The sequence below is a fragment of the Lissotriton vulgaris genome, chromosome 1_1 (assembly GCF_964263255.1).
Source record: "Lissotriton vulgaris chromosome 1_1, aLisVul1.2, whole genome shotgun sequence".
Classification (NCBI taxonomy): Eukaryota; Metazoa; Chordata; class Amphibia; order Caudata; family Salamandridae; genus Lissotriton; species Lissotriton vulgaris.
Window position 1 is genome coordinate 760,359,779 of NC_141685.1, and position 10,886 is coordinate 760,370,664.

The window sequence follows — 10,886 nt, forward strand, 5'->3', positions numbered from 1 at the left end:
AAAGCAGGAGCTCGGCAAAGTTTTTTTTGTTCTTCAAACACAAACACAAACACCCAAAATGGGACTTTCTTCTCAACTAATTCAGGTTTACTTGACTGTGAAAGAGGATTCTTGGATGTAATAATTTCCATTGTCCCCTACAAGATTCCTTTGCCTCTGCTGAGTTCTCACACACATTTATGGTTTCCATGACTATGAGGTTGCCTGACAGTTGACTTTTTCTCTGAATATGGAAAGTCTCCATGAGCTCAAATCTTTTCTACAAGATGGGGATTATACATATCTGTGACCAGATGAGGTCTCACTAGTTCTGCTTCCTCCTGATGCTCCTTTGTGGCCAATGGGTCATAAGTGTGAACCGCCTCTTAGGGCGCATTATATTTAATAGACCCATCTTCTCTCTGTCAGGGGCTTCGTCAGCTGAACATGGATGTCAATGGCACTGCAGACAGAGTGCTGGTTCTGGAGCAGGGCATAGCATCTCTGAGGAAACTGACTGGAGAAGTGGAGGGAGAACTGGAAAGTAAATCCCAGGAGGCTGAAGGGGACACCACACTTGTGCAGACAGTAAGTTTACTGACAACAGTAGTTTTTCATTCTGTTGGTTTTCACCATTCTTTTCCTTCATCAAATGACAATTCTTTTCTTGTTTTTATCACTGGCCTAATTATGTCTTGTTTCTCCTTCAGACCCTGCAAGCAGCTCAGGGTTGCCAGCTTCGCTCCCGCAATGCCAACACTGCTGTTGAGGAGACACTTGGCGTACTGGAAAGTGTCCTAAAGCTGATGGGTGAGCATCAAGGGGGTAGGGATGTTGGGAGCTCAGTGAGAGTTTGATAGACCAAAGCATGGTCTACAATGACAACACTGCTGTTGAGTAAACACTTGACATGCTGTAAAGTGTCCTACAGCTGATGAGTGAGCAACAAGGGGGAAGAGACGACGAGGTTGTTAAAGCAAAGCCTGGCCTGCAATCAATAGTGCCTAGTTTTGATTTTGCGGTACAAAAGGGGGTGGTGATGGACGGAGTATCTGAATCAATCAAACACTCACACCCAGTCAAAAGATCTGGGTTTCCTGTCCAGGGAAGACATGCTTGGCAGTTCGGGCTGGACTGTTCCCATGAGGCACAGGGTCAGACTGATTTGCATATAGGCATGTCTGAACTGGGGTGGCAGAGTGGGCTAAAAAACGGTGATGGATTAAACCCAGATCTTTTGACTGGGTGCGAGTGTTTGATTGATTCAGATGCTCCGTCCATCACCACCCCCTTTTGTACCGTAGTTTTGATTTTGAGCATTGGCCAAGGCTATAAAATTATACATACTTCAGATTTAACAAGCACATAAACATACCAAAACATATGCAAACACAACTGGTCCCCTTAGAGAGCGACAAATCAGAAATGTGAACATTTTAGGAATTTCCATGCGCTAAACACTGCCTACCTGTGTTTGAAAAAATAAATTGAAAGCATACAGAGAAATATGTTCCCTGTTTCTAGCAACAGATGTATTTGTTCTATTGATGTCCACCTTATTTTCAAAGTCAGCAGTCAGAAAGGTGTAGAGCAGGTGCTTGCTATCTCAGAGTGAGTGGCACAGAGGGGTGAGACAAAGAGTGCCTGTGGGCAGTGTTCCCCCTTCCTGAGGTACTTGCTGCCATTTCTGAAAAGAGTGAGAACCCACATGCACCACAGCTTCCCTCCTTGAGAGAGGAAGAAATGGCTGTAAAATGAATTCCTATGTCTCTAAATAGCCACTTGACCTGAATGAGAATGGGCAACATGTCAAGCAAAGGATGTTGATAAAACAAAACTTGTTTAAGATATAACATTGAGGGAACAAAGCTTGTAGTAAGAAAGCCTTCGGAAACATAGCATTTAGAAACAAAGCTTGCTGGAAGAAAGACCTTAGAAATACCTGTAGAAAAAATCCTTCTAGAAACTATGCTTGTATAGACTGTGCTTGCATTGATATAACTTCCAAAGATATATCATGTAGAAACAAAGATTGTAGAAATAAAGCTTGTAGTAGCAGCTTTCATTAGCAAAGCTAGTAGAGACAGCTTGTAGTAATTGCGAGGCAGATTTGCTAACATTTAATGCAGTGCAGCAAGACGACTTGTTGCGCTGCATCAAATGGAGAGGGCAGGAATAGTGTTTAATTTGAGCCGGTGGTTTCCGGCGCTCGGCACCAGCACTTAATTGTCAACACCACCACTTGTGACAGTCTGGCTAATTTAGAGATGACCACAACAGTTAATTATTAATTCAATCTACATTGTAAATGACTGTTACCTGCCACCCAAGCCATTCTTATAGCTTTGGGAGTCTGAAATAGTCCAAATTGTCACAGTGGTAGGAGTGTGATGGTTAGTAGTTGTGTTGTTACTGTCATCGGCAGCATGGCAGGGCCAATGTGTGTTGTAAACATATCTACTAAGATATGGCGCATTCCTGCTTTTTTATCTATGCACTGGCGCACTGTGGCTGCCAACGCAGGCTCTCTCAAGGGTGCCTGTGTTGCAGTCAGCATTGTTGTTGTCCCAGAAGGGAAACTTTCCTGCACAAAAACACTTCTCTGAGGCTGTTTCCACTTTTTTAATGTGTGCTGCAGAATGAAGCACAAATAGAAAGAGGATAAATAAACATATTTCTCCTCATTACACCTCCCTTGGGAAAGCGTAGTATTTTGACACATCCCCAAAAATATTATTGTTATTAAATTTGAGAATAGGCCATAAACCACAGGTGGATGCATGGGTACACCTAAGCTCCGCCCATGGAACGCCTTCCCAGGGCAGGGTAACGCATGGCAGCAACTTGTGCTGCCTTGCGTTACTCCAGATTTACTATGCCACGCAAGGTGGCTCTGCACAACTCAGTAAATCTAATTGAAGGGCTTGCGTTTCCCTTGTGTCACCGTGTGTGACGGATGGGCAATGCAAGCCCTTAGTAAATCTGGCATTATTTTTGTAGTAACATAACCTCTAGAAATACAATATGTAGAAACAAATATTGTAGACATTATGCATGTATTAATAGAGCTGCTATAAACAAAGGTCATTCAAAATAGCTTGTGGGGATGCGCCAAAGTGCTACACCATCCCAATCGAAGCGTAACCAGGAGAAATATCTCTATTTCTCCTTGTTACTTCCTCTTTCTATGTTTGCTGCGTTCTGAAGCATACATAGATAGAGGAAAATTCTTCAGGGGATTATTTTTGTGCAGGAATGTGTCCCTTCCTCCACAAAAACAATCCTGCATGCAATTCAGGCACCCTTGCACCATGGTGCAAGTGTGCACACATTGGCGCTAGACAACCCATTGTGTGCCAGCGCTGTGAAAAGGTAGGAATGAGCTGTATTGTGATAAATATGGCACATTCATGCCCTTTTCTGTATCACAGCACAGCAAGATAACTTGCTGCGCTGCGTTACATCTAGATAAATATGGCCCCAGGCCTCGCTTTACTAAGGATTGTGTAGGTACTCGAGTAGGGCTGCTCAATTTTCTGCTGCAGGAGAGGCTTTTTTAATGGTTATACTACTTGAAAATAATTACTTAAGTAGTTGAGGAAACATACCGCGAGTGGTAAGAGATATGTCTCTTATACAACTAAAGCTCTATTAATTGACGAAAAGTGGCGAACCTGCTTAAGGATTTAAGCGACACAGCTGCCAAAAAACAGAGTTGCAAAACAAAGGCAGCATAAGTGTGTAAGGATAAGTGGCCTGAAGTGAAGAATCTGAAGACACTGTGATTATGAAGAGGTGGTAGCTGTGGAGTGTGGGCAAAAATGCACTGAGTGTTTGAGGAGGTTTTGTTTCAGCAATTCATGAAATATGTTTGACTTTAACACTAATAAATCTTTGAGGACTCATCCGCGATTCAGGAAACGTAAAGTAATCATGAGACTCACTGGATCTTGACTTGTGGAAAAATGTAGTGTGTGTGGCTGCAGTGGTGTCTCAAACTGTGAGGACATGAACTTGTGCCATTGTTGAAAAGTAGCTAGTTCCTTGCGGAAACAGTTGTGTGGTTCTGGACATCTAATGCTTGTGGTTCTGTAACTTTAGATTACGTGTAACAATGTTGTGGTATGTAAAGTTAATTACAGAGTACATGCTTTTTGGAAACTCCTCATAAGGTTGAAAAGTAACATGTCCGTGTAACAAGGTGTCATCTTTCTTGATGGGGACAAGGGCCTCCTCTTCTTATCAACAGATCCTTTCCTGCTCAACAATGACCTCTTTCCTTTTCCCCATAGACCAACCCTTGGAAGTGGATGAAGAGGGAGTGAGAGCATTGAACGCGAGCCTCAGTAAAGCCCGCATGCAGGTCAATGGCAGCCTAAGACCGCGCATGCTTGAGATGGAGGAGGTGGCCGGCTTGCAGCGACAGAGGATCCTGTCACTGGAAGGCAGCATTGACCAGATCTTACTGGATATAGAAAATCTTGAGCATATCAAAAAGTCCCTTCCCCCGAATTGCTACAACACACCAACCCAGGAGAGGCCCTGAGCCGTGTAAAGAGCGCACAACTTCCTGGACATTGAGCTCACCCAGAAATATCTGCCAAAGAACAGCAGAGCACATCAATCCAGAAGCGGGCCTGAACTGAGGCAATAGGGCACCACATCGTGGGTGATAAGTTCCTATGGAGGCATCTGCCAAGGAACTGACATCACATCAACCTAAAAGAGACCCACTGAGCTCACTCGGCGAGATCTGCTCCCGAACTAGTACAAGACACTGACCCAGGTGATGCCTTCCACGAGGCAGGAAGACACCAATAGCTGAACAACTCAGTTTCCCTAGTGACATCTCCCATAGAACTGCTATAAAACACTAACCAAGGGAACTTGCTATAGACCTAGGTGAAAGGGCACCACCTCCTAGACACTGAGCTCATCATAAAGTCATTGGCCAAGCTGGGGCCATTGGGAAGCCTTAATCCAGCTGGAAGGGTACAACCACCCATGGCACACACTCCACTGGAAGGATGCACTTCAGCACAGAACTGCTGATGACACCAAACTCCTCATGCCAGCAGAAGTAGAGCAAATACCTCTTGTGTACTTACGTCGCGGGTTCACCTAAAGCAGTCGTGTCAAGGATCCGATCCATTTCTTTATATTTTTTATGTTATTATATTATAGTATTTTATATTTGATTGACATATTGTTTCACTTTTTCATCCTTTGAAGAGAGTGAGTGGGTGTGCAAAGAGTGTGTCTCAAGGTGTGGAGTTAGAACCTGTGACATTCAGATCTAAGGCATAGACCCTGTCCATCAGCTCAGTGGGAGCCCCCGCCTACCTAGTCTCTGCCAGCCACAGTTACTCTTTGACACCATTGGTCCAGGACCATCACTATTTGTAACGCTGACATGCTATGAATGTTCACACCGTAAGACAATTACATCACCAGTGACATCACTGTCGATGTCCATTAACTTTGAATTGTTAGATGATGTCAACTGTGCCATGAGATATCATTTAACACACCCGTTAACTGAAAGTCAGCTTACAATGACATGTTCCATGTTAGATCATGCTGTCAGCCATGTATAAGAAGCTTTGTAGCCATTTAAACCCCATGTTGGTGCAGACGACTCTCGCAGTTAGTGGAGTGTCGTCTGCTAGTTGTGTGTCCTCTACCTACAGAGGGTCTGATGACCGTCTTCAAATATCCAGGTACGTGTGGACAGTGGGATGCATGTAGTAGTGAGGTTCCTCTTTATGGAGCGAAATCTTTCAAGCTCCTCCAACAGGCCTACAAACTTTCTGACATGGGTTTCCATCACAGAATGAGGTTGATCATTTGGAGGACAAACGCTTATTCCCACAGTTGCAGGCTGTTCAGTGTTGGGCGCTAACCCATGAACTATACAGACTCCATCAACAGCAAAGTTATGTTATAACAGTGGATGCTCAAAGATGAAGAGTAGTTGCACGGTGGCTGCATCTAGACTTACGCTTAACACATCGTCTATACTTGTGTGCAGCGCCAATTCTACTCTGCCTCCAAACCTCAAACATTGTACCCAGGCTTTCCCACAATGGCTTAGCCGCTACCAACACCACTTACACCACACACCTCATGGATGCTACAAGCCATACAACCCAAGGATGCTGATAAAAATCGGGGCACTTCATGACCTTTTCTAGGTTTCGTAGCACTATATGGATGATACTTATGGAAAAGCTATATATTGAAGAACCCAAAAGCATTTCGAGCCGCGTAAGGAATATGGAGAGATCTTATATAAATACTAACACAGTTCAATCTGCTTTGGGTTGCCTCATGCTGGACGCTGTTTGTGGTATCTCTTGCAATGCTGATTATATTACAACCACAGATGATGTCTCTAATTTCATAAAATATATTTTTTAATCCACGTAACCTCTCCTAAATGCCATCTCCTATGTCTTAGAAACTCGATCTAAGCAACAATCGTGTCTCATACAGTATTTAATTCACAGTACCTACTTATTTATTATAATTTATTATTTTGTAATCCAAGATTCCAAGATAATCCTTCAAAGAGGGACTGCAACCGCCGGACATGGATCGGGAGGGTATAAGGGCTCATAACCTCTGGGCCAGCAGGAGTGATCAGTACAGAGTCTGCCCTTTCCTCCACACTAATGCCATCAGTTTGCCCGCTTTAGCAATAAAGTTGGGTGGCTTGCCTCTGGGAACTTGTTAAGTGGCTGAAGATTCTTTTCACATTAAACGTAGTTACTACCAATCCATTGGGGCTCATTCATCAAATTTTCACGCAGCGCAACACAGCAAGCCACCTTGCTGCCCTGTGCTGAGTGAAAGGGCAGGAATGCTCCGTATTTAACATCATTCGGCACAATCTTGTCATTTCCATGCACTGGCGCACTCTTGGCTGCCTGGCAAGCGGGATTTGTTTTGTGCAGGAAGGGACACCTTCCTGCACAAAAACAATGCTCAGAGGCATTTTCCTCTTTTTGTGTATGGATTGAAAGTAATAAAAAACGAGGGAAAATAAAGATATTTTTCCTCTTTACATTTCACCTGGGGAGGCGTAGCATTTTGATGCGTTCCCAGGGCTGCCAGTAATGGTAAATCTAGGAATGTGCAAAAATCCATGGGTGGATGCCTGAGAACACCCACGTTCCACCCATGAACACCTCCCTGGGACGTGAAGCATTGTGTTAGTTTACATACTATTAGAAGGGCCTACGGGCGTAGAGACAAATTACACAATGCTGCAAGAGACCCCTTAGTACATCTAGGCCTTTGTGCAAAAGCGACTACAGAACTAGAGGCAAATGAAAAGGGAGTCAGTCTGTGATGGCGACTAGAGGCACAGCAGGGTGGAGGAGGACCACCTGAGACTGCTGCCCCTCCACAGTCCATATTCCTTTGTTGTTGAGCATCTTACCCATGAGCTCTTCGGCCCACACTATTGCTCCCCCCTCATCTTCTTAGTGAACCGCTCTGTTCACCGTCCTCTCCTCTCTCTGCCTTTCTTAATGATTTAAATCTCTTTCCAATCTGGGTTCGAGACTCCCCACACGAAATAGTATCTCTTCGAGGATGGAGGGGGATGCACAAGAAAACGTACAAAATGTTGAGAGCTACCACCTACAATCTAGTCCTAAAGTCTCTAGGAAGAGAAAACTCTGGTGTTACTTTTGTTAGTCATGGTCATTGGAGGGAAACCTGAGTTAAAGCCAACTATGAAAACATGAATAAACCTCAAATCAACAAAATAAGGTGGGTCAAATAGTGTACTCCAGTGTCTGTAGGTGGAACGAATGTTTGCCTTCTGAGTCCTGTAGCACCATATTGATAGGTCTATATATGTAACTTGCACATACCTTGACCAGCCATCATTCGGTGCTGTCCTGAAAACTCCATAGAGCGTGTTTTGGACCCTCATGACCAGCTGCAGTTTGAGAATGTTCTGCTTTCAAGCAAGTTGCTGCTGCCCTTCTGGACCCTACAGTGTCTTTCCATGGGTGTCGGGAAGTGCTCAATGCCTCGAGTTATTGGTTGTGATTAAACCAGCTCCGCTGCTTGAAATACAGACGTGGTGGTAAATTTCGTGAAGAGCCCAAGAGCAATTTCTTGACATTTCATAAACTTTGGTATTCAGACATTTTAACATGACTTGTCTGTGTCAAATCATACTACCTCAAGGACATTTAAGAACACTTCTCAGAGCTCTGAGTGACTTCTGATGAAGATTATTATTAGAGTCAGGTGTGCCCACTACTTAGTCAAATGGGAATCAGGAGACCTCAAGGTAGGTCCTGGCTGATGGCCAAATTGTTATTCACATAGTCAGCAAGGACTGACTGCCAAGTAATGTTTGGAACCACACTAGGTGGGAACTTAAAGCCAGATGGATGGGCAGGCCTTGTCAATGCAGAAGGAGGTGGTGCAGTTCTGTTGCATCATGTTAATGAATACATTTTAGCTCAAAAGGCAATATTCAAGTCTTTCCTGAACATCGATTGTGTCTTCTGAGTCAAGATTATTCCAGAGCTGAGAAGCCTTTGCTATATGTCCTTCCAAGAGGTTTTCTTTATTTCACATTTTGTGTGGAAATTAACACAGTGTGCCTTGATCTTATATCTCTGGTGTATGTGTATGTGTATATATTGTGGACAATTTGTGTAAGCTGTTGTAGCCACTACCACAGAAGGCATGATTGTTCTTTTGAAATAAAATATCAAGGAACTGTGTATGTCTTGGAATAATTTACTCCAAAACATTCACTGTTCCTCCACATGGCTGCAGATGTCACAGTAGACACACCAAATGTGAAACATAAATTATACAGATCAGGATATTCTCTGAATGTCATGAAGTCCACCTCAAGCAGAGGGATCAGCTGCCATATCGCTCATGGTTTTGGTACAACGTTTGGGAAAAGCCAGACAGACAGCCCCTTCTTGATAAACTGTGCAAATGTTGCCAATTCTTGGCGGATGAAGATTAGTACAGGAGCTTATATTTTAAGAAACAGGTGAGAAATAAGATGTTCATGGCTTTAAGCACCAGAAAAGGCAAATCTCCATTGCAGAAAATGTTCACATTTTGCACTTGGACCCACTTAAGCTTATGTGAACCCCAAGAATTGGTGGACTCAATGTCTAAGGTCTTAGTTTATCTTGATGGACTCAAAAGCATCAGGTTCCATAGTGGAAATGACTAGACGAGCATCATTCACAGGTCCCATAAACTCCAAAATTGCCATTAACAAGAACATAGGAAGCGCCATGCAGACGATTTGAGCTTATCCATACGGGAATAGATTTAACACAGTGATCTGAAATATACATACCCTAACCCAAGTCATCATTTTGCTACTGGGAATCAGATGTTAGAGAGGCTGCATACTAAGTGGTCTATTGATTAAAAAAGTTACTTGGTGCAACAAGTCACCTTGCTGCGCTGCACTGCGTTACAGGGAAAGAGCAGGAACGTGTTGTATTTAACACATTCCGGAGTATATATGTCTTTTCCCCGGTACTGGTACACAATGGGCTGCCTAGTGCCTAATCCTGGCACCCTGGTGCAAGGGTGCATGTGTTGCATGCAGGAATGTTTTTGTGAAGGAAGGGACACCTTCCTGCACAAAAACAATCCCATGAGGCATATTCCTCTTTCTTTGTGTGCAGCATAATGCAGCCTCTCTAACATCTGATTCACAGTAGTAGAACTTGTGGACTCACAGACGAGCTTGTGTTGACTCCTGTCCTGCCTCATTTCAGTTACTGCTCATCAAGGTTCAATATAAATATCACATAGAAAGAGGAAGTAATAAGGAGAAATATAGATATTTCTCCCTGTTACACTTCCTCTGGGAAGGCGTAATATTTTGACACATTCCGAGGTCTATCAGCAATGGTAAATCTGGGAATACATCCAGCTCCATGGGAGTTGCGTGGAAACACTTAGGCAATGCCCATGGAATGCCTTCTCAGGGTAGAGTAACGCAACACATTGATTTGAGGTGCTTTGCCGTACTCCTGATTTATCAAGTCACTCAAAGTGAGTAAGTGACCTTGCATGGCTTGATAAATCACATTTTAGGGTTTGCTCCGCGAATGCACCATGTTGCAAGGTGCAAACGCGAAGGAAAACCATTGATAAATATGCTACTCAATATTCACATCTTTAAATTACATCCTGATTCCCAGATACAACTCTTTAACAGTTCAAAAAAAAACAGTCATGTCTTCAGGGTGTTTCTGAAAGAAAGTACATTTTAATTTAGCCTTAAAGGACTGGCCAGGTAGACCAAAGGGTGGGACCCAACAGAAATGCTTGTTTTCTCACCAAATGACTCCAGTGTGTGTGTAAGCTTATGTGTTGGCCATCTTGGAATGGTTTTAATATTGTGTAAAGAAAATCTTTCTAAGACGACCACAGTCATGAAATAACTCACTGACAACAACATATAAAATGTATGGTCTTCTAGATGTTTCTGAAAGAAAGTTGATCGGAATTCAGTGTTAGAGGGCCAGCCAGATTTACCTAAAGGTGGATACCAACAAAAACAAGTATTGTCAAAGCAAATAACTCGCACCTATTAGTTTGGCCAATTATGGGGCTAATCTACAAGAAAGTGCTGCAGCGTGGCAATGCAAGCTCTTTGGCGGCGCCACACTGCGGCACTTTTGAAACACAGGAATGCAACATATTTACAATAACATGTCGCACTCATGTGCTCTCCCCTACGCTGGTGCACAAACTGCAGCCATGCACCGGCGCAGACATCCTTGCACCATGGTGCAAGGATCCCTGCGTGGTGGGGAGATTGTTTTTGTGCAGTAAGGGGCACCTTCCTGCATAAAATCAATCACAACAGGCAATTTCCTCTTTCAATGCGT

General features: G+C 43.5%; 1 protein-coding gene across 1 annotated transcript in view; it reads left to right on the top strand.

The window, feature by feature from the left end:
• The window catches only part of LAMC2 (laminin subunit gamma 2), a 117,375-nt gene extending 112,194 nt beyond the window's left edge, over positions 1-5,181 (top strand). Inside the window, exons 21-23 of the mRNA XM_086955679.1 lie at positions 409-567; positions 690-789; positions 4,272-5,181. Of these exons, the coding sequence (XP_086811805.1) occupies positions 409-567; positions 690-789; positions 4,272-4,525 (513 nt within the window). The 3' untranslated portion in view covers positions 4,526-5,181. The remainder of the gene's footprint in view (positions 1-408; positions 568-689; positions 790-4,271) is intronic.
• The last annotated feature ends 5,705 nt before the right edge of the window (positions 5,182-10,886 follow it).